The 23,926-nt window shown below is 36.7% G+C and overlaps 1 protein-coding gene across 3 annotated transcripts in view; it reads right to left on the reverse strand.

Annotated features, from left to right (window-relative positions):
• The window catches only part of LOC136858589 (uncharacterized), a 332,089-nt gene that overhangs the window by 14,774 nt on the left and 293,389 nt on the right, over positions 1–23,926 (reverse strand). For all 3 annotated transcript variants that reach the window (XM_068225628.1, XM_067138262.2, XM_067138263.2), the window contains exons 6-8: positions 20,393–20,560; positions 12,686–12,995; positions 6,287–6,648 (exon numbers count right to left, since the gene is read on the reverse strand). In XM_068225628.1, the coding sequence (XP_068081729.1) occupies positions 6,287–6,648; positions 12,686–12,995; positions 20,393–20,560 (840 nt within the window). The remainder of the gene's footprint in view (positions 1–6,286; positions 6,649–12,685; positions 12,996–20,392; positions 20,561–23,926) is intronic.

Here is a 23,926-nt window from a genome sequence, read left to right on the forward strand (position 1 = left end):
TAGTCTTTTCAATAAAGGCAATGTCCGACTCGTTGGCTGATCGGTCAGCGTACTGGCCTTCGGTTCAGAGGGTCCCGGGTTCGATTCCCGGCCGGGTCAGGGATTTTAACCTTAATTGGTTAACTCCAATGCCACGGGGGCTGGGTGTATGTGTTGTCTTGAACATCATTTCATCCTCATCACGACGCGCAGGTCGCCTACGGGAGTCAAATAGAAAGACCTGCACCTGGCGAGCCGAACCCGTCCTGGGATATCCCGGCACTAAAAGCCATACGACATTTCATTTCAATAAAGGCAATTACAGTATTGTAAAGGTGGAATTATAAATTTAAAGTTTCTACAAATTTTATCAACCTAGTTGAGTGACTATGGAGCCAAGCTCTGCATTTGGGGGACGTGCGGATTCAAACCCCACCATTGGCTGTCCTGGGAATGGTTTTCTGTGGTTTCCCATTTCCACTGCCAGTCAAATGCCACAACAGTTGCTATTCATAGGCCACAACCAATTCCTTCAATCTCCTTACCCAGTTCATTCACTATCATTCATTTCATCTTCATTAGCTTCTCAAGTTGGTGTAAAAAACATGCCATATTAATTCATCTCACCTCATCCCTGACCTTGTATCAAGAAACAAGGCCATGGGTAGACACATGTTACAGATTTTATCAGAAGCAGAAAAGTAAAGAAAAATACAGTAAATATAACTGGATTAAAGCCACTTATATTTCATGAGACTAAATAAAGCTGAGCTTTCCCTCAAATTACATTGGTCTTCATCAGGACTTGTGAATGTCTCTTCTGAAAGTGAGCATAGAAATACTTCAAAGAACGTGGAAGTCACAACCATATTATCGACGGCCCCCTACTAACTGGATTCAGGAATTGTCACGCTGTGCTGTGGTGGTTGGGAAGGAAATTAATGATTCACCACCTTCTGTCGCCAGTTTCTGGAGTGTGTTACACTGTGCCATGGTGGTATTATGAACGTATTTTTGGAGTAAAGTTTCTCCAGGTATTTTATAACTTGAAGCCATCTTCCATATTGAAGTTACCGGTACCGTATTTGGGTGCAACACTATCTCTGTGGCTTCCCTCACAAGTCGAGCATAGAAGTCTTTTAAAGGCGCAATGACCCTCACCTGGTCAAAGAGGATTTGATGGCCTGTATTGTAGAAGTGTTCTGCTATGGCAGACTGGCTTATAGCATTTTCCGTAGAGGATGAAAGAGTGACATTCTTGACTGACCTGATGTGTTCTTTCACCCTGGCATTAACAAGTCTTTTTCTCATGCCAATATATGAGCGACCACAACCACATGGAACTTCATAGACACCTGGTGTTTCAAGAGGTGTTTTTTCTTTGACTGGTCATAAAAGAGGTTTGAATTTCTGGTCTGTGGTAAAAACTGGACTTATATTTCATAAGAATGCACCCTATTCTATCAGTTATACCTGCCACATAAAGAAGGAAACTATTTTTTGTAGTTCTGGTTTGTACTATCCCTTTTAGGCTCCTTGATCTTCACAGCTTGTGCTATGTCTCCTGATGTATAGCCATTTTTCTTCATGGATGTCAGTTGCACTTGAGCGGTTATCAATGTCTGCAACATTATTCACCCTAGTAAATAACATTCAAAGGAGGGCTGCTTGTTCCTTATCCATTGCATGGACTAGTGTACCATCCTTCTTCTTGTACACTAGCACATCAAGAAAAGGTAATTTACCTTCATTTTCTATTTCCAATGTGAACTTGATTTTACTCTTAATGAAATTTAGGTGATCCTCTTGAAAGACTGAGCATCTAAGAAGTTCTCTGTGGTTGTGGTTGCTTATATATCGGCATGTCAAAAAAGCTTGTTAGCACCAGGGTAAAAGAACACATCACGTCAGTCAAGAATTTCACTCCTTCATCCTCCACAGAAAATGCTATAAGCCAGTCTGCCATAGCAGAATACTTATACAGTGCAGACCATCAAATCTCTTTGACCAGGCGAGGGCCATTGCACCTATAAAAGACTTCTATGCTCGACTCATGAGGGAAGCCATAGAGATAGAGTTGTGCCCAAATATCTGCAACAGGGAAGATGTCTTCAAGTTATCAAATACATGGAGACCTGTACTCCAGAAATACATGCATAACACAGCTCAGTGTACTCCAGAAAAAGGTTGACAGAGGGCGGTGAATCTGTAACTTCCTTCCCAATCACCACAATACAGCGCGATATTCCCCGAGTATAGTTAGTAGGGGGCTGTGGATAATATGGTCATGACTTCCTCGTTCTTTGAAGAATTTCTATGCTCACTGTCAGAAGCAGACCACCACATGCCCTGATGAAGGTCGATGTAATTAGGCAGAAATCTCAGCTCTGTTTCGTCTCGTGAAATATAAGTGGCTTTAATCCAATTGTCATATTTATTTATTTATTTATGTATTTATTTATTTATTTATTTATTTATTTATTTATTTATTTATTTATTTATTTAATACAATATGCCATGAAAACCTACATTCATTAAGTAAAGAAAATATTTACCTACGATGTCTTCCCCTTAGTCCTACTTCCCAATATGGGGTCAGGGATGAGATGAGATGAATGTATATTTTATGTTTTTACAGCCGGGTACCCATCCTGATGCCAAACTCAGTTGAGGAGCTAATGAAGGTGAAATGAATTATGGTGACTGGAATTGGTAAGGAGGTGGAAGGAATAGGCGTGGCCTATGAATAGGAACTGTCCCAGAGTTTGCCTGGAAGTGAAAATGGGAAGTCACAGAAAAACATTCCCAGGATAGCCGATGGTGGGGTTTGAACCCACTCATCTCCCGAATGTGGAGCTTGACTCAGAGCTGTAGCATATTAACATGTGTGGCCACTCTGCGTGGTAAAATATTTACCTACAGTAAATATTGATAACTGAAAATATTTTACATAGTCTATTCTGAGTACACTTTTCCTGAAATTTATCACACTTGCTTCAAGCTAATATTGGGATGTAATTATTATTTCTTATGTTATTAATTATTAGGGCTCGGATGTTTAAGACCTAAAAATAGCCCAAATAAGCCAGCAAATATGACCTCAAAAGTGACCTAATATGACCTCAAAAGTGATGAAATATGACATAAAAATTACAAAATATGACTCGAAAATAGTTGGCAAGAGTGTTTTGAAGATTCCGTTTCACATTCTCGCCAACTATTCCATATGATTGTTGTACTGGATTTCAATACTTGCATGAATTTCTAACCTAGCAATTTCTAAATGACTAATTGCGCTCGATATAATTCCAAAGTTCGACTATATACCGTATATATGCCAGATTTTCTAACAAACTGTTGGAAAACAATTCCTGTCCAATCTTGATAGAAGAAGCAGAGTATTCCACTTGAATTAACTGCAGATATGATACCGAGAAGCAGTTTTGTGAGCACTGGTTTGCATTTGGTAAGTTAAAGATGATTTTGCACAGCTACAGCTGTCGTCAAGCCGCCAAAATATGACCGAAATATGACACTTCTATGAAAATAGCTCAAAATATGACCTTATTAAAAAAATAGCCAAAACATGCATTTATATAACAAATAAAAATCACTTAATTGTGACGATAACCATCTGATTTGCACCAACATCCAATCAGGCAAGAAAATAGAGGCAAAGAAAAAAATATGACTTTTCCTAAACATCCAAGCCCTATTAATTATTATATTATTCATTTGTTAAAATTACACTTTAGTACAGACATTTCAATACCATGGTTGGAGCCCTGTACGGATGCGGATATCTGCGTATTTATCCATGGATATCCATGAAGTTAGTGACTTGGCAGATGCAAACTGTATGGCAGTGTGGATAATTTAGCCGATAATTTCCAAATAATGAATTTTAATTAATTTTCACTCAGGTATACTCTTATTTTTACTTGTGGTTAGGCGACGCTTGACAATGATATGGGAGAATGGTGATATATAAAGAGGCTGGAGACCATAAAGCTGTAAATCTGACCTAAGTCTAACTGGCTCCTGCCCGCAATTAATGGAAGGAACAAAGTCAATACGTCGATAGTTGTCGCAAGAGAAAATTCCTCATAAACCTGTGACTGTAGGAGTTCTGATATCAGGTATCAGGCCTATCGTATTATGTTAACAGATCTATCCATTTCATTACCTTGGATGTAATATACTGTAGGTAAATATTTACAATATCCGCAGATAACCATTCGCAGATGTGGGTGCAGATAAAAGAAGTGCAGATGCTGAGCAGATGTGGACAATATTTGTATATCTGCGCAGGGCTCTAACCATGGTCAGTCGTATATATTTGCACATTTAGGGTGAAAACGTACCAAGTGGGTTGCTCACGCTATCACTATGGATGTCGATGTGGATATCGCTCTCGCTGCCGATATATCACAAACATGCCGAGTGGGTTGCTAGGTATATCACTATGCTGCTGGCCACAGTGATTTTTGTCATTCACTGTTTTGTCGAGTGGATGAAAATGTTGTATTATATACAGTATCTCATTATTGATAAGATGGGTTATGTCCTTGATGGTATAGACCTAATCCAACAAACTGCAATATGTCTATGACCAGTTGAAACAATCGCTGTTCAAGGAGAGCAAAATGCTTACACAATGGCTTCGAAATGTTTTTCCTAGAACATTGCCAGACAAGCGAAGAGTGATGTGTAGTCATGTTTTATTTGGGGTCTCGTTACAGGTTGCTGACCGGGCGAGTTGGCCGTGCGCGTAGAGGCGCGGGGCTGTGAGCTTGCATCCGGGAGATAGTAGGTTCGAATCCCACTATCGGCAGCCCTGAAAATGGTTTTCCGTGGTTTCCCATTTTCACACCAGGCAAATGCTGGGGCTGTACCTTAATTAAGGCCACGGCCGCTTCCTTCCAATTCCTAGGCCTTTCCTATCCCATCGTCGCCATAAGACCTATCTGTGTCGGCGCGACGTAAAGCCCCTAGCAAAAAAAAAAAAAAAAAAAAAAAAACAGGTTGCTGAAGTGTATTCTGATGTGGTTTTAAGCCCTTGAAAAAGTGTGTTGTTTGAATTTTGTCATGCATCCATTCATAGTAATAAAGTTCCACACTTCCAGCAATTCCCAGCTCTTAATTTTTTTTTTTTTTTTCCAATTTTTAGTAGAAAACTACATTGTGATCATTCTTGTTTCATTATCCTATATTGGGAGTTTGTTACATATCGCATTAATTATTTGCTCCTTAATGTTTGCCATCTTCAACGCCAAGGCAACGCAATAAAATGGAATAAGTATGCTGTCCGCTGCAGCGAAGGACAGGTGACCTTGATTGCACCAATTAGAACGCAGTCTTCTGCCTTGCTGATATTGCAGCAAGCATCCATATGAAAGAAAATACTTTTTATCACAACAAGACACCGAGGCACTCAGCCAGATAGTTAGACAGTGAGAAATCTTATGTAAGCAACTACTCCATTCAGTTCAGTGCTTTTGTTTTAGTAGCAATGCAGTCATCAATAGCAACATTCACAGCAACCCATTCGACATGTTTTCACCCTTAGATTGTAGTATTGGCTACCTGATGGCTCTTTTATATTGAATCTAGCTCTTTTTTGCTACTGTCTTGACATACTTGTTTCTGAACAAGCCAACAAGCCAAAAAAGTGTAATTCTAGAATATGCAACAAATTATTTACAGAAGAATTACCAAATCTTAAAAGAAAAATTTCATTAATTCTCATAGTTCATATCTATATTTCCTTGAAGTTAAAAAACAAACCAAAAACAGTCTTTCCACAGTTTTTCAAGCTCATCTTTATATTCATATACAAAATTTAAGATGTTTAAATTACAGTATTAATAATAAATGAACTTACATTTGTCAACTTGAAACATATTTTTATATATTTCTAGGTGTATTTCAAAGTCCAGATGCCAAGGAAAATTTGAAATGCTTGAACTCTAAATCCGTGTGCACTTGTTGCACTCCTTTGTTATGAAAAACTAGTTGAAAGCGAGCATGCAGATAATACTATGTTTCTAGAGCTTTGATGAAACCTACACCTGCATATCAGGTTATCTAAAGACACAGTGAGTTGAATACTACATTGATCTATATTGACCATGTAGGCTAAGTCTCAAACCTAAAATTTTATTAAATATACTCTTATTAGAATGACTAACATAATTGTCCAACTTTGTATTTTTAATTATTTTTCTTTCATGAAAATAATGTTTGAATTACACTAATGAATATGATACTTGACTTTTAAGTTGAATATTTCTTTGGACATACTTACCAAGTCTACTAATTATGAGCATAACAAGTGCTATCAGATACATTGCTTGTGCTTTGAGCTTCAGAAGGTCTCCAACATATGGTGCCAGAAATCTAAATACAATATCTGCTGTTGCAATTACGGACATCACAGTTGCTATCTGTTCCTTGGAGAAACCATAATCTGCCAATATTAACGGAGTGAACATTGAAAAATTGATTTCTGCACAGACAGCTAATGACATTCCAACCATCAGGATAACATACCCTGGATCTCGCAGCAAGTCAAGGTCAAAGAATTTCACAATTCTCTGGCCTATACGTAGGCATATATTGCTTTTTTCCTTAGTATCAGGTGTCTTTGAGCAGTCAGTTTCATCGCAACTGAAACATAGTTTAATTAAGAGACCATTAAATAAATGGAGTGGAAAAAATATTCAACAGTGTTGGCTTTTGAAATTATAAATTTCACCTTTATCGGATCAAAAGGTTTTGGTTGTATTTGACTTTCAAGTTTATGATATATTTTGACAACCAGAATTGTGAGAGCAAAATAATTATGCTTCTACAGGAAATGATCAGAAATATGGGATGCAATTGCACTCTCAGATCATAAATAGTCAGTTTCATCTCTGTACACATAAACTAGAGCCTAGATGTCACTACAACTGCTGCTGCACTGCTGATGCTGCTGCTAAGGGCTCAATGTTTTTCAGTGCTACAAGATACCTGCAGAATGGGTGAAGCAAGAGAGTTTAGTGTCTTCAAAGTTTGAATGGTCATTTGTTGCCACATCAGTAAGCAATTCGTCAGAACAATTTCTGCCCTTCCCATGTTGTACAACTTGACTATCAGGGATGTGATTGAGAAGTGAAAATGGGAAGACACAACTGAAAACAAACAAGCATTGAAGAAGGTAGTATGGGAAAATCACATGACTTTGTGTGATGCCATCATCACTCATGGATTCTGCAGTGCCACTAACTGTGCAGGTAGTACCATGATTATGTGCCAGGAGATATGAGGACTGGGGTCAACATCAGGCACCTGCCCATAAACACATTTTGCTAGTGAGTCTGTCATAGGTCTGTGGACAACTGAAGAGACATGATTTGGAGTAATGAATCTCTCTATATCATGTGGCAGTCAGATGGGAGAGTTTGGAAGTGCCAAATGCCAGCTGAATGATATAGTGCTAGCCTGTACAGTGCTCACAGCGAAATTTAGTGGAGGTGGGGTGACATTATGGAGGTGATTTTCATGGAAGTGACTTAGTCTTCTTGCAATATCATGGTATAAGGACATATTGAGTAGCTGTATGCTGTCTACAGTAGGAGACTAGTTCAAAGATGATCACGATCACTCGCTCTCTTTCATAAATCAGGATTTGTTTGAGAGTGGTTTGTGGACAAAAAAGTTCCAGAGATGGAACCAGCCAGTGTAGAGCCCCAAACTCAGCCCTGTTGAATACTTTTGATATGGACTAGAAGGCAATTTTGCTCCAGACCTGAATGAGCCACATCACTAATAAATTAAGCTGTACAGTGCTGCAGAAAGAATGGTCTGCCATTTCACTTTAAGTACTTACAGTGATCCCAAAGAGATACCGTCAGTTCATCAGTACAGAAATTAAAACTGAGAAGACTTTTCCCTTAGTGAGACTTACAGCTTGAGTTAACTCAGCAAGTGTTAATATAAGGAAAGATCTTCATTGGGGTAGTCATATTGAGGTTGTAAACAAAGGTTACAGATTTCTTCAAATAGATATAATGGTGTTAAGAGGCTTTCGTAAGGATGCAAATAAGAGGGTACATAAGTCATTGGTAAGACCACAATTAGAGTATGGTTCCAGTATATGTGACTCTCTCTTGAGAACTGGAAAAGATTCAGAGGAAAGCAGCACGATTTGTTCTCGGTGTTTCGAACAAAACAAGTAGTGTTATGAAAATGCTGCAACTTTGAGTTGGGAAAACTTGTGAGTAAGGAGACAAGCTACTCAACTAAGTGGTATGTTCTGAGCTGTCAGTAGAGAGTTGGTGTGGAATGACATTAGTGAATGAATAAACTTGGAGTAATTAAAGGTATGAAAGATCATAATATGAGGAAAAAGTTGGTATTCAAGAGGACAAATGTGAGCAAATATTCATTTATTGGAAGAGGAATATTTGAAGCAATTTATCAAGGGAAATGTTTGATAAATTTCCAAGTTCTTTGAAACCATTTAAGAAAAGGCTAGGTAAACAATATATAGGGAATCTGCCACCTGGGCAACAGCCCAGATCAATGATGAATTACGATGATGATGATGAGATGTTCCGACACCTAGTAGACAGTACCGCATACAGATTTTGAGCTGTAATAAAGATCAAGGGTGAGTTGTAATGAAGGCCACATCATATTAATGTCTTCCAAGGAACATTTAGATGACAGTAGTTGTTCAAATATAAATGTGTCCATGTAATATATTTCACTGAAGCTTTGGTGTCTTGTGGATCTTATCCAAGGTCTTCATTGGGGTAATCATATTGAGGTTTTAAATAAAGGCTACAGATTTCTTCAAATAGATATAATGGTGTTAAAAGGCTGTTGTAAGGATTCAAACAAGAGGGTACATATACATAAGTTGCTGGTAAGACCACAATTAGAGTATGGTTCCAGTACATGTGACTCTCTCTCGAGAACTGGAAAATAGGGTACATCATGGTATGAATGGAAAACTCAAACAGGGCTTTCACGAAACATGAATTCTGCCCAACTGACTTGTTCAAATAGGGTAAAACTTCCTTCCTCATATGTGATTGCAGTGATGAAGTCCTGATCATCTAGCTCGTTGTAAAGGATTGTGAGCTGAGAGTTTATCATGTCAGCCACAGTGATGTCTTTGAGGCTACAGAATGGAGCAGTGACAAAGACTTTAGTTGAATTCTTTTGTATGACTATGTCCTTTGATAAATAAATTGGATAAGAACAGAATGAGAACAATGGTCATGCTGAAATTAATGAGCAACAATTAATGAAGAAATTAGAACCCATCATTATAATACAATAACATGCATTATAATAATCTATAGACTTTGCATAATGCGTTGAGTTATTGTGACCTCATTAGCTTGGTGGTATAAGCACAGGCAGACATTCTAGAAAGGCCTACAATATCAAAAACTCATAAAATTGTTATTGTTTCTACATGCCACTAACTACTTTTACGGTTTTTGAAGGCTCATAAAATTGATCAACAATAATAATACATTGACCACTGTTTGTTGTGATGTCCTTCTGCTGCCACTCATCTCCAATATATGGGATTACTGCTGCGTCCCGAGTAAAACAGCCTGCCTGAATATTAGCAGTTAGAAAACTTTTCTTTTTTCTAGCATACTATTCCTCTGGTTCATACATTTTCTGATAACTATTGGTCCATAACACACTGGTTCATCATAGTATTTCAGCTATTTGATCCCTACTCTGACGTACTGATTGGAATGAGCAGTGTGAAAACTTAACGGAATATGGCAGAGGAGTGTTCAAGGCTGTCTGCGGCCTGATCATTCTGTAACAAAGCACAGGAACATCAGTTAGTGTTTTGTTATTTGTGTGTTGTAGAGTATTTATGCTAAATTTCAAGAAAATCCTACCACAAATATTTTTCCAATACAAACTTTTATACCATACCAGCTACTCCTTTTTGGGTTGATTTCCAAGAATATGAAACATATGTTTAATTATTTACATTTTGGAGTACTTTTACCATGATTTAAGTCAATAGATGTGTCCAGCCTCCCTCATAAAAAATTTTTGATGTCGCCACAAGAATGGACGAGCATGGGGACAAAAAAAGGGAGGCTAGCACATCGCGTCCAGCCTTCCTCGTAAATAGATTTTTCTCACTTCACCACAAATAATGTTTCTCCCTTTATACTTTAAACCCCCTTTAGGGATTGAATTTTGAGAAATCCCTTCTTAGAGAGTCTCTACATTATGAAATGAAACCACTGAAAAAAAAAAAATTTATGGTGGTTTCAGCTCGGAGATGATGAACCAGCCAGTCAGTCAGGACATGTTATTTTATAAACTATATACGGGTACCGACAGACTTGTACTCTATATATGATTGGTAGGTTTCATAAGACTGGCTGTTGGAAAAATATACTTAAGAATTTTCAATATTTTAAGTATTTGGCAACGAGAGGTATTGGTAGTAATTATATTGAAGACTAGCTGATGTACCCGTGCTTTGCTATGGAATTCTAAATTTTATACAGAATTCTAGGTTAGGTAGTGTAAACGTTGTGAGCAAGATTGTACAAAGTTGCATAGCTCTTAAAGTTGCCCTAGAAGCACGACAGGCAAGTCACCAATGTCTTTTCTCATATGAAGACTGGGTTAGGGAATTTTCATTGTAATGGTAGGCCAGCTTGCCTACTGTCAGTCACAATCAGGTTGGGGAGTTTTCATTATAATGGCAGACACTCACTCTCCGCCTGCCTTTATAGATTCTCAGAAAGACTCTCTTAGTGGTTTTCCCAACTGAAATGAACATGGGTCATTACAATGACGTCAGTAGGAATGGTGCGATTAAAAGCAATGCCTTCATATGAAATACTTGATTAAATGAAAAACCACACATTTTCTCACTTTTAACGAACAGTACTATGCTGCCGAACTAACAGTCCAAAGCTACAGAGCTGGAATGACCAAGACGCAGACATCCGTGATCCGTGAACAATCTTCGTCGTTTTTTCGGCGGGGTGGAGGGGGTTTCAAATAGTGGATAGTTCCAGGGCAAAAACTAAGACTGTTTACTTATCTGTTTCCTGGGAGTACCCGATGAGTCGGAAAATCTCAATTCACTACACTGGCGGAGGAAAGAACTATCTGACGTAGAGGCAATTTTTTCTCCAAGCCAGAGAAGAAACCACATCTTCGCTGCTAATTTGGAATAAAATTAATGTAGATTTAATGAAAGTGAAGAGGAAGAAGCTTTTCCTAAGAAACGGCTCTTTTCAGGGTTGAATTTTGAGTTATTTAGTGAATTGTGGTACTATAATTTGGTATAGGGCTAAACTGTAGTTCCAGACCAGTTCATACTACTACTCCTACTACTACTAACTGAGCCTCTGACTTAAGTGCGCACACAGCTCATTCAAAACAGCGTGTCAGAGTAGGTATCGAATAGCTGGCATACTATGATGAACCAGTGTTTTACGTACCAGCAGTATCAGAAAATGTATGAACCAGAGGATTGGCATGCTAAAGAAGAAAGTTATCTAACTCATCAGCTATTTCCCGCCAATATTCAGCTAGGCTGTTATACTCGGTACGCAGCAGTAATCCCATCTGTCGGAGTTGAATGTCAGCATAAGAGACAAAGAACATTACAACAAACAACGGTCAGTGTAATGTTATTGTTGATCTATGTTATGCTTTCAATATTGTAGGCCTTCACATTATTAATTGTCTTCCAGTTCTGAAATACCACTCTTATCATAGTCAGTACGGTAAAACTGAATAAAACACAAATGATCAGAAATTATATTCTCTATAACTTTTGTTATGTAGTACTTTTCCATAGGACCAAGAACATACGTATTTAAAAATTAAATTTTAGGTGCTTTCCCCTAAACTACCATTTCACCCAGGGTGAATAACATTGTTTATATCTGAAACTGTAGTTTCTTATTCCTAGACTCTATATACTGATTTTCATTAAATTCTGTTTACCCATTTTGTCGGGGCTCGGCGTTGATATGGACTTAGCAACAAAAATCCAAATTCATGAATAGCCGGTATGGTAAAAATGCATAAGACGTAAATGATCAGAAATTTAATTCTATATAACTTTAGTTACCGGTATGTAGTATTTGTCAATATGACCACTAATAATATAAATATTTGAGAATGAATTTTAGGCCTTCCCCTAAACTACCATTTCATTCAGTGTGAATAAAATAATTTATAGCCTAGATTGTAGCGGCTCACCCCCCGACTCTACATACCGATTTTTATTAAATTCTCTTGAGCCGTTTTCTCGTGATGTGTGTACAGACAGACAGACAGATAGACAGACAGACAGACAGACAGACAGAAATTACGGAAAAGTAAAAACTGCATTTTCTTGTTACTGTGGACATGATTGACACAGAAATACCATTATTTTCAAATTCTGAGCAATGTACAGACAAAACTCTTATTTTATATATATAGATTCTGTTGAGGAAGATTCTTGACACCTTAGTTGAAATGACAACGTCCCATATAAAACAAATGTGAAACTTTCATATTACGGGCAGTGATTCCTGTTTTATGGCACATAATAAAAGGGTTATCTACTTGTTGTTTAAAGGGGCCTAACATCTAAGTCATTGGTCCCAAGAGGGTTTTCAGACCTTGTATTAGTCCAAAGTTACGTGTAAACACTTACCTTGTCTTATTGTTGTTATTCAATTTTTCAGTATCTTCAACAACAATTTTAATTGGTAATGAAGGTAAAGGTTCATTTTCTGGTTTCTTTTTATCTTTTAATTCTTCATCATTGTAGAAATTTTGTTTCAAGGGGAAGTATGGCTTCTCATCAAATATCTTAACACTGCTTCCAAGATTAACAGTTTCCACTGATTCCCACCATGAATAATTGCTAGGAGCATGCTTTACTTTGAGTGTTCCTGGTTGTACACCATCATCAACTTGGGATACACTTCGATTAAATGATACTGTTGAGGTTTTTCTTTTTGCTGTAAGAAAAGTGTTAAAAGTTCCTTATTAGTTTTATGAAGTATGTTTTATATTCATGAACAATGGAGTTGTCTACTTTCTTTGATAAAAAAAAGAGCCTTTTTTAATGAAGCACAAATTGTAATTTTATCAAGAAAAGCTATATTTTAAAACTTTATTACAATGACTACAAAAATCAAAAACACTTTATTTAAAATCAATCAATCAATCAATCAATCAATCAATCAATCAATCAATCAATCAATCAATCAATCAATCAATCAATCAATCAATCAATCAATCAATCAATCAATCAATCAATCAATCAATCAATCAATCAATCAATCAATCAATCAATCAATCAATCAATCAACACTGATCTGCATTTAGGGCCGTCTCCCAGGTGGCAGATTTGTTATCAATGCTATGGTCGTCTGACGAGAAGTCGCGTGCATGCGGGGTAAGGGGTGCGGAGGGTAAGCATTCTGAAGGCCTGACAAGAAACATCCTCCATCTGCAGTGATTCTTGTGAACTGAGGTGCTGCGGTGGAGTTTCAAATTGGTATTGCAATTGCACTCTAGTTACCCATTTACTGTAAGTACTGCATAATAAACAGTTTAATAATGAACACCCATCTCTTTCAGAGAGCTCGCACTGTTTATCACGACTAATGTTTGTAGCTTAAGAGTGTGGTATCTGTTACTCGTGCCGTACCTACAAGCTGCCACGACTTCCTGTGAGACGCAGGTAGTAGTTTACCTAATCTTTTCTTAAATGATTTCAAGGAAGGTGGAAATTTATCGAACGTCTCCCTTGGTAAATAACCCCAATCCATCAGGTGCAGCGGTTCTATGTTTGCCGAGTTAGCTGGGCTAACACCATCTAAGATGAAAGATCAATGAATATGACTACATAATATTATGGCGTATAAATAGTTTATTTCATACCGTATACTACATTAACAACCACAAAACCTAATTCTCTTTCGCATAAATACCACTTTAAGTGACAAAACTTTCACATCTGTCGCATGATAAAGATATGCCAACTATGCGCTTTGTTTGCTGTTTTGCCAAGGCAAACATGAGGAGCTTGAATTTAGTCAGGGCCCGCTTGCACATTCGATGCATTCAGAAACACAGCAAAGAGCTGACCATGCTGGTAACCAGGCTTGCGTGTTTGCCTCAGTCGAGAGGCTAACTTAACAGTAATTATATGCAGTGTTCATTGGTGATTGTTAGGAGCGTGTCTTGTGCTTGCTGTGGCTTTCTTCTTGTTAAAAGGAGATTCAGTTATGATGCAGGACAAATGCAGCTGTGTTATTGAGGACTTATTAACATATGGTATTCATTCTCTAGCCGAACTCTTGCTGCTTAGATACAAATCATACACACTGGGAGACCCACTCCTAGACATACTATATCACCTATGGTAACAGAAAGAAACGGCAAAATGCGTCATTTTAATGATTCCTGGTACACAAATGATACATAGCTGTGTGGCCGTAAGAAGCGGTGTTCCTAGTATTGCTGGCCTTGCTCAACAGACAACAAAGGGAGTTTGTGATGTTAATAGTTATTATGTACTTAGCAACATGAGCAGTCTGTAGACTATGTTGATTCCAAAATAACTTTACTGAAGTTTGGTAACACTAGAATAGAGGAATTCCCTAGCCTTGCCTTCAAAATTAATTGGGACAAACCTTGTGAAAAAATCAAAGCAAATGGGTATATACTGTAGTTAATTGTCTAATAGATGCTGTTTGATTCCTGGCAGAACAAGAGCTGTCTTTTAAGAACCATACTGGAAACCATGACTCAACAGAGGAAATTTTGCCGAATTGCCCCATTACGGAGCCACTTATGATGAAAAATTACAGAACCACTTGGAATGTTCTCCTGCCTATCTTGGTACTTCCCATGATATCCAGAAAGAGTTAATCGATTCAGACTGAGCTGTTTTGTTAAATTAAATAAAAGAGGAGATCAAAGAAGGACCATTTGTATCTGTGAAAGAATATGAAGTGGTGGACTTAACACAAACATCTCAGCTTTCTTTTGTGCTTATGTTACAAATGATGATATTCAGCAGAGATTTATTGGGTTCATTAATGTAAGTACTGATTGCTCTGCTGTTTCTCTGACTAGGCATGATTTCAGTTTAATCACTGAATTCCAAGTTAGTGACATAATTAGTTGCTCAAAAGTATGATGGGTGCTCTGTTATGGCTGGAGCACATAACGGACTAAAACAGATTACTCTTGCCAAATATCAGTCAGCCTTATTTGTGTACCTCTATGCACAGAAGCTAAACTTAGTACTAAAACAGTCTGTTAAAGGCATTAAGAAATGCATTCTTTGAAGTTCTATCTGGATACACAATATTTTTCTCAAGGTCTTCAAAGAAAATAGCTGCATTTCAAGTGTTTAATACTATGCAATTGCCATCAGTTGTCCCAAACCGCTAGATATATACAGATCGTTTGGTCAAAGCAATATCAGAATAAAAAAATTAAAAAAAATCTGAAGACATTCTTCAATTCAGTCCTATGCACACCAAAGAATGGGATACTAATACAGTAGAGTCTCATTAATCCAAACTAATTGGGACCGGAGTCTGTTTGGATTACAAAATTTTCGGATTAACTGGAACATATTTTCTAATAATAATGTTATTGTATTTATGTCCCGCTAACTACTTTTACTGTTTCTGGAGACGCCTAGGTGCCGGGATTTTCTCCCGCAGAAGATCTTTTATGTGTCAGTAAATCTACTTACACGAGGCTGACGTATTTGAGCAACTTCAAATACCACAGGATTGAGGCAGGATCGAACCTGCCAAGTTGGGGTAAGAAAGCCAGCGCCTCAACCGTCTGAGGAAAATAGTTTCTACAATACTGTACAGTACATACTGTAATTTGAAATGTCCCTTCTTTAGCAGTTACATTAATAAAATACTGTATAAAATTACAGTAGGGTAGTTAAGAACCTGTAGAGGAGAAAACGACAATGAAAATGACATTAGCGAGTGGATGGAAGCTGACTGTCATCAATTACAAACAGACCAAGAAATTGTAGCTATGGTGAAGAAAGAATCTGGAGTTGATGAGGAACAGAGTGACGATGAAGAAGATCACAAAGAACAACTAGTGTCACATTCAGATGCCGCGGCAGCCTTAGAACTTGCCATACGCTACATCGAGCAACACTCCGCTGATACGCCCACTGACATCATGTTTATGAGATGTTGGTTTAACACTGCATCTTCGAGTGGGTTCCAATCACTGCGGCAAAAGAAACTAACGGACTTTGGAAAGATAAACAACTACCAGTGATTGATTGTTTATGATGTGTAATTATGTTTACATTAAGTTATTCTAGTAAAATATGACTAATAAAATGCAAGTAAATCTTAATTCTATAATACGTTCTTTCATTTCAATAAGAAGAATTTTTTTAAAAAAATTGAATATTTCAGTTCGGATTAACCGGACTTTCGGATTAATGGGGTTCAGATTAACGGGACTCTAGTGTACTATCTTTAACCTCTACTTCATTTTTTCATTCTCATACTCGGCTTTTTATTTCCACTTTCAGATCCTGGCTATACTTGTGTTCTCGATAATGCAATACAATGCATCTTTTATAAACTTCACTCCGTTTTCTAGAAATACGACAGATTAGAACAACATCTAACTTTGACTTAACTAGTTTTTTAAGCATTTCCTCCAGCCAAGTTAATATTGTACTAGATATGCCTGAACCCACACTGTTGTGTGTGTTTGAGTCATCAGTCCATAGACTGGTTTGATGCAGCCCTCCATGCCACCCTATCCTGTGCTAACCTTTTTATTTCTACGTAACTATTGCATGCTACATCTGCTGTAATCTGCTTGTCATATTAACACCTTGGTCTACCCCTACTGTTCTTACCACCTACACTTCCTTCAAAAACCAACTGAACAAGTCCTGGGTGTCTTAAGATGTGTCCTATCATTCTATCTCTTCTTCTCTTCAAATTTACCCAAATCAATCTCCTCTCACCAATTCGATTTAGTATCTCTTCATTCGTGATTCATCTATCCATCTCACCTTCCACATTATTCTGTAACACCACATTTCAAAAGCTTCTATTCTCTTTCTTTCTGAGCTAGTTATCATCCATGTTTCACTTCCATACAATGCCACGCTCCACACAAAAGTCTTCAAAAACATCTTTCTGATTTCGATATCAATGTTTGAAGTGAGCAAATTTCTTTTCTTAAGAAAGCTCTTCCTTGCTTGTGCTAGTCTGCATTTTATGTCCTCCTTACTTCTGCCATCGTTAGTTATTTCACTACCCAAGTAACAATATTCATCTACTTCCTTTAAGACTTCATTTCCTAATCTAATGTTTCCTACATCACCTGCCTTCATTCGATTGCACTCCATTACTTTTGTTTTTGACTTATTTATTTTCATCTGGTACACTATCAACTTATTTTGTCCTAGTTAGAATCCATGTATATTTTTAACAGTTTTCCATTGTACTTATTGAATATATTTTTAATATTGAAGCTATGAACATTTTAACATAAACTCCCATTGCATTTGTTGACTATGTTTTATGTCAGATTTTTATGCATCACTGTTTTTGTCATATGTCTTTCTTCTTTGTTATTTTGCTGATGATGACCTCTGAGTCAGGTCGAAACATGTCCAAGGTATTTTAAACAACTATGTAACTTCTAAACAGACCATTTAATAAATGGCAGAAATGTACTGAATAGGTGGACCTAATATAATTGAATTCTTTTAAACTTTCGACCTAGATATTCAAAGTCAATATGGAACCGGAATGAAGTTTATTATTTGTAATGCATCTAATTCACTATTAATACTGTATATTTAATTACTTAAAAAACTCAATTCACTCTTCAACTCTTTACTCTGACTGTCAATCCTATTAACAACATTTAATTCAACACTCACTGAATTTAACTCCTTACTCTGACTATCCATCCTACTGGACAATTCATCAGTCTTACTGTGTAATTCAACACTCTGATTATTGCTTTTTTTATTGATTTAACTGGACAACTGATTAAATTGCAATTTAGACATACTAAGAGTTAAAGCCTCCCCATGATTCTCTACATGCTGAGTCTGAGACAGGTTATTTGATTCCTCACCTATTGTTGCCGATTGATCTTTACTAGTATTAGCCATTTCACTACTCTCACTTAAATTAGATAGACTCGATATGGTGGAATTCTTTTGACCTCTCTTATCCTGATTCATAGTACCTACAACTTTAACAACCTCTCTATTTCTCAATTTTATAATATTTAACTCGCTAAAACATTTCTACATGCCCCAAAATACATATCATGTACATATAAAACTCTTCACTGACATAGATTTTAGAATTCCATCCACACCTGGCAAGTGCACCTATGCTTATAGGCCTAACAGATGTACCAATCATTCAGCTCCATGTTGGGCAGCCAATTACAATTTACTGTAAATAACAATATTAATAATAATAATTAATTGTAATGTGATTAAAATAATCAAATATGAATAAAATAAAATAAAATACTTAATTTCCTCACGCTTGGGTGTAAATTGTAATCTAATTCAAAGTATATGAAGAAATAACTGAATAAATTACTAACATAATTAAAATAAAATAAATTCATAAAAATAATAAATGAACTGCACCTAGGTTCATCAAAAACTCTACTGATTCTAAAAATAACTAACTATTTTCTGAATAACATCCGTGCGGGAGCACCTCATCAACACACCAAAATATACACAAAATACACTTGCAAAATACTGCTGGAAGACTCCATATTTACAACAACAACAACAACAACAACAACAACAACAAAAACAGTGGAACTCATAAGCGAAGACCAAGCTACACTTTGCAGTCAGCACATATATGTCGATAAGTACCCTTCACGGACTCTGTGTATCAATACGACTTGCATACACTTGGTTTAAAGATACATTCACTCGAGCAACACACACTTGCTCTTCCAGAACTTAAATAATGGGAAGTCTGAGATACAGGACCCACCAGCATATAATACCAAGCCTCCACAACTGATACAATACCAAGTGCCTAAGCACTCCATAATTTGTAGGTCAACCACAGTCCACAAACGTAATAAGACCACGCTCCACAAAAGTTACATCTCCTCTCTACTGCTGTTTCAAGTCAAGTCTAGTCCACCAAAGTTTGAGGTCCATTCTCTTCGCCGAAGTTTGAAGTCCCTCAAGTCTTCTCCATCGTTTGATCATCCTATATAGACATCAGCTTCCCCCTTCCTCTCACATGATATGTCTAGATTAATCCTGGCCATCCAATCATGAATAAAAGATCCTCTTGCCAAGACCACGCCCAAACCACTTCCAGATCCCATGGCAATAATAACCAGGCCGCATCATCAGACTCTGGATTATCCACATGACTCATCCAAGTTTTCCGAGCAGGAAATAGCACTGCTTTCCCATCCATTTGTACAAAACAAATCACTCATATCACATATGAAGACCTTTCAGCTTAAAATATTAGAAATAAATATACAAATTAAATAATAATAATAATAACAATAATAAATATAATAATAATAACAATAATAATAATAATAAATAGAATACTGACAATAATAATCTCTTACTTCTGAATACTGTACGAGGGTGTGATATGTATACTATCACAATCCTACTTTTAAGAATCCATTCAAGATTATTCATCTACTAATATCATTCCACATCATCTCTTCACTGACAGCTGGTGTGGAGTAGTTCAAATTCTTTACACTGTCACACATTTCACCCAGTCTATAATAATGAAGTTTCATTTCAGGACAGTTGTTTGTGAAAAAAATCGTTTAACTGAATAGTAAAATTGTAAATGTCTTCATCTAACTTAAAAAGCCATATACAGGACATGCACACAGGATGTTCAGAAATGTTAAGAACAAAATAATCTTCATGTTAAATTTATCTCTTTTAGGTAATAATAAGAAGTCAAGAAAGATTTTGCAAAAAAATAACATAAGAAAAGAAAAACCAATGAAAAAGGTATTTTTTGAAATAAAATGTTAAATATGGAAGGATTCCAAAGCAAAATGATAAAGAACACTGGCACAAAGTGGTTTGAGGAGAGAAAGAAGAAACACAATGAAAAGATAGAGTATTGGAAAGAAAAGAAGAGAAAACATTGAAGGCTGAGGAATTGGAATTGGCATAGGGTCCTTAGCAGGATATAATGGAAAGAGAATAATAATAATAATAATAATAATAATAATAATAATAATAATAATAATAATAATAATAATAATAATAATAATAATAATAATAATAAGAAGAAGAAGAAGAAGAAGAAGAAGAAACCAACTGTTCATATAATATCTTATTTACCAGCAAGTTGTACTGAAGATCCAAAAGTGCGATGTGAAACCAATGGAGTTTCAAAACCATACATAGAGTGACAATCAACATCATGATCGTATTCATAATCCGAATTAATGGTGTTTGCCCGGACTCTCTTTCTTGGTTCTTCTGGAGTTACTAAAGAAATTCTTTTTTCTGAAATAAAATGCAGTTTAAATTAGTTTTATGCACATTTCAGAGAAGAACAAAATGTTTCAAAAATGAATAATGATCTAAGTGCAAGTGGTTAATTCATGGAAGTACAGTGGTGTGCAAAATATAAAACAAACAGGTTTTCCACTGTTGTATCTCACAGGATTTATGAGGATGGAAAATTATCACACATAAGAATCTCGGTACATCAAAATTAAACGAAGTGCTTAATCTAAACCTGAATGTTGGCAACCTAGTCAATGCTCCCAACTAGGCCGGGGTGACTGATCAGCTATCCTGAGCTAGAGATTACTTGCAGTAGGCTTATCAGTTGCATTTCACTCCTCCTGTAGCCAACAACACATAGGCTATTCATTCAAGTGTTGACCACAAATTAAAAATGAAATGAAATGGGGTATGGCTTTTAGTGCCGGGAGTGTCCGAGGACAAGTTCGGCTCACCAGATGCAGGTCTTTTGATTTAACGCCTATAGGTGACCTGTGCATTGTGATGAGGATGAAATGATGATGAAGATGACACATACAGTACACCCAGACCTGTGCCAGCGAAATTAACCAATTATGGTTAAAATTCTCGACCCTTCTGGGAATTGAACCCGGGACTCCTGTGACCAAAGGCCAGCACGCTAACCATTTAGGCATGGAGCCGGACACCACAAACGATGCTGCTTAACTTCAAAGATCTTACGTTATCTGGTGTTCCAATATGGCTATACCATTAGCACTTGTTATGAACCAAAATGATTTAGGAAATGTAGCATAGCAATGGCTATCATACTACAGCAAGGCTACATAATAACACTGGCTGCCATAAGAAATGCATCTCAGTCATAATTAGTGATGAGAAGAGTACAAGAAAAAAGCAGTTTGGCTGAATTACAGTTACCTGAGAAATATTTTTCTCAATTAAAATTATAAATTATTCCTCAACAAGTAATCAGTAAAATTACAATTACTTTACTGAATGCTAGTCTTAAGGAAATAACTGACATTTTTTCCTGAATCATGCAGAGTTTACAAAGAAAAGATAACTTCATTTTGTGTGTGCTTTTTAGCATAGAGACATTAAAGTGGCTGTCTTCACTAGATGAGACTAAACATGATACCTTGGAACTTTTGAAATGATCACTTTCCATAATTTTTATTTTAGTTAATGACTTTTAGCATTTCAAATAATTTGCCATTTACTTTGCAAATAAATTAATTGGTTCTCAAAATATCTCATCGATGAGCCTTGATGTCTTTGAGTGAACTACATTTTCGCATTTACTGAAACGACTCCCTACAGTGGGTAGGGACAGAAATACATTTGTTTAACTTTAAGAGCATCTTTGGTACAAGAATGAAATTTGGAAATACTGGAGAGGTAAGAAAGTACTTCATCCAGAACTGATAAAATTACTGGTTCTACTGTAGAGAGAGAGAGAGAGAAGAATGCATTTATTTCTGCTTCTCCCATTTGGAGGCTGCCAAAAAGACAAAACTTACTTGAAAATGTTATTAATAATTACAAGGGTAGTTTAAAATATGTCCATAAATTATAGGTATTCTATAGTAAAGCCTACTTAATAATTTTTTTTTAAAATGTCTATCAGTCAATAATTTTTAAATCGATGAGGAATTTCTCATAGGACAAAGTTATAGCTAAGAGTATAGATGATTTTTTTACTATTGCTAATGACCCTTTCAGAGCTGCCAACCCAGTGTCCTTAATAAATTGGTTATGCAAATTAAATTTCTTACAAAAGTTGTGAAATGTGTGAGTCATGGTGCCTCGTGCTCCTATCATCAATCCAGATGATATTTCTCCGCATAGTATGGAATTGTAGGGTCATATATATATCACATTTCTCTTTGTGTACATTATGTGGTTGAGTGGATGATGCTTCGGTTCTAATTGTGGGGTTTATTATGAACTCTTTACTTGAGCCCGGTGGTACAGCTATCATATCAATCCGCTGGCTTGACCCTGTCTGAGACAATCAGTGTACCTCCTCGTAGACTGTATAATGCTTTTCTCTCAGGGCTTCAGCAATCATAGATCGTATACGATGATGTTGTGAATTCCGTAGGGTGTCATTAAATGGACAGGAACTCAAGATATGACCAAGTGTTTCAATCTCACTGTGGCAATGCCGACAGTGGCTATTGTCTTGGGACCTTCCAGGTAATGCACTAACTGGAACTACATTTGCTGTCAGTTTTATGGCATTTCTTCAGTCACTACTGTTTCCTTACCCAATGATTGTCTGGTGCATATTCCTTATACAGTATAACACCCTTCTTACCCTTTTGTGGTAAGGCGCACCAGGCATCAAATTATTTCTCACGGAGTTGTTGTCGTAGGAGCAAGACCTTGACTGATTCGTATTCAGTATTCAGGAGTAGGCCAAGTTTTACAAAGCACTTCTCTGTTTCTGTATGGAGGTCTCTGGTATGGTTAATGTGTATATTGTTAGATTGTTGGAGAACTTGGCATGCATTTGTGTGCTGTAGATATGCCTCTCACCACACTTGAAAAGACCAAGTCATTTATACTTTTTATCGGAGTATAACATGCTGTCTGGTGTATCTATTGGAAGCTGAAGAACTTCTTTCAAGGTGCTTTTGATAAGTTTGTCAGTATCAGTCAGGAAACTCACAGGTATTCGATGTAAAGGTGTAGTGTGGAATTTGTAGGTTGATAGCACATTAAATTTCTGATGTGGTTGCAGTAGTGGAGTTTATGCTAATGCGCCTAGTTTACTCTTAAGTTTTTCCATCATTAATTTAGCATCAAATACAGTAGCATTGTGATAGTTTACTTCGAGGTAGCAGATTGTCTCTGCAGGAATTATAGATTTAATTTCATTGTAACCATCTAATGTTAGAGATTTGTAGATAGGACTTCCCTGTACTATGGAAATAGATTCAGATTTGTTGATATTGATTGTTAGGCCAACTTCTTCGAATCTCTTGATGGCCATTTCAGTGATCTTTCTAGCTGAAGTCTCATTTTTTGCTACAATCAACGTATCATCAGCAAAGCCTAGAATAGTTACATTAGGAAGGCCTGGCATTATACAGTATAACATCCTTACCCTTTTGTGGTAAGGCATACCAGGCATCGAATTCTTTCTCACGGAGTTGTTGTTGTAGGAGTGAGACATTGACTGATTCACATTCAGTATTCAGCAGTAGGCCAAGTAGATCGATGGGTTCTTCCTGGAACTCTGTTGATGAAAGTTCTTCTAAAATGTGGTCAGTTGCAATGTTGTAAAGTGCCGATGATAAGGGAGAATCCTGAATTATACCTTTATTGAGAACAATTGGTTTGGTCTTCTTGCGATGGGATTCTATATGAGTAGTA

This window comes from Anabrus simplex, chromosome 1 (genome assembly GCF_040414725.1).
Source record: "Anabrus simplex isolate iqAnaSimp1 chromosome 1, ASM4041472v1, whole genome shotgun sequence".
Taxonomy (NCBI): domain Eukaryota; kingdom Metazoa; phylum Arthropoda; class Insecta; order Orthoptera; family Tettigoniidae; genus Anabrus; species Anabrus simplex.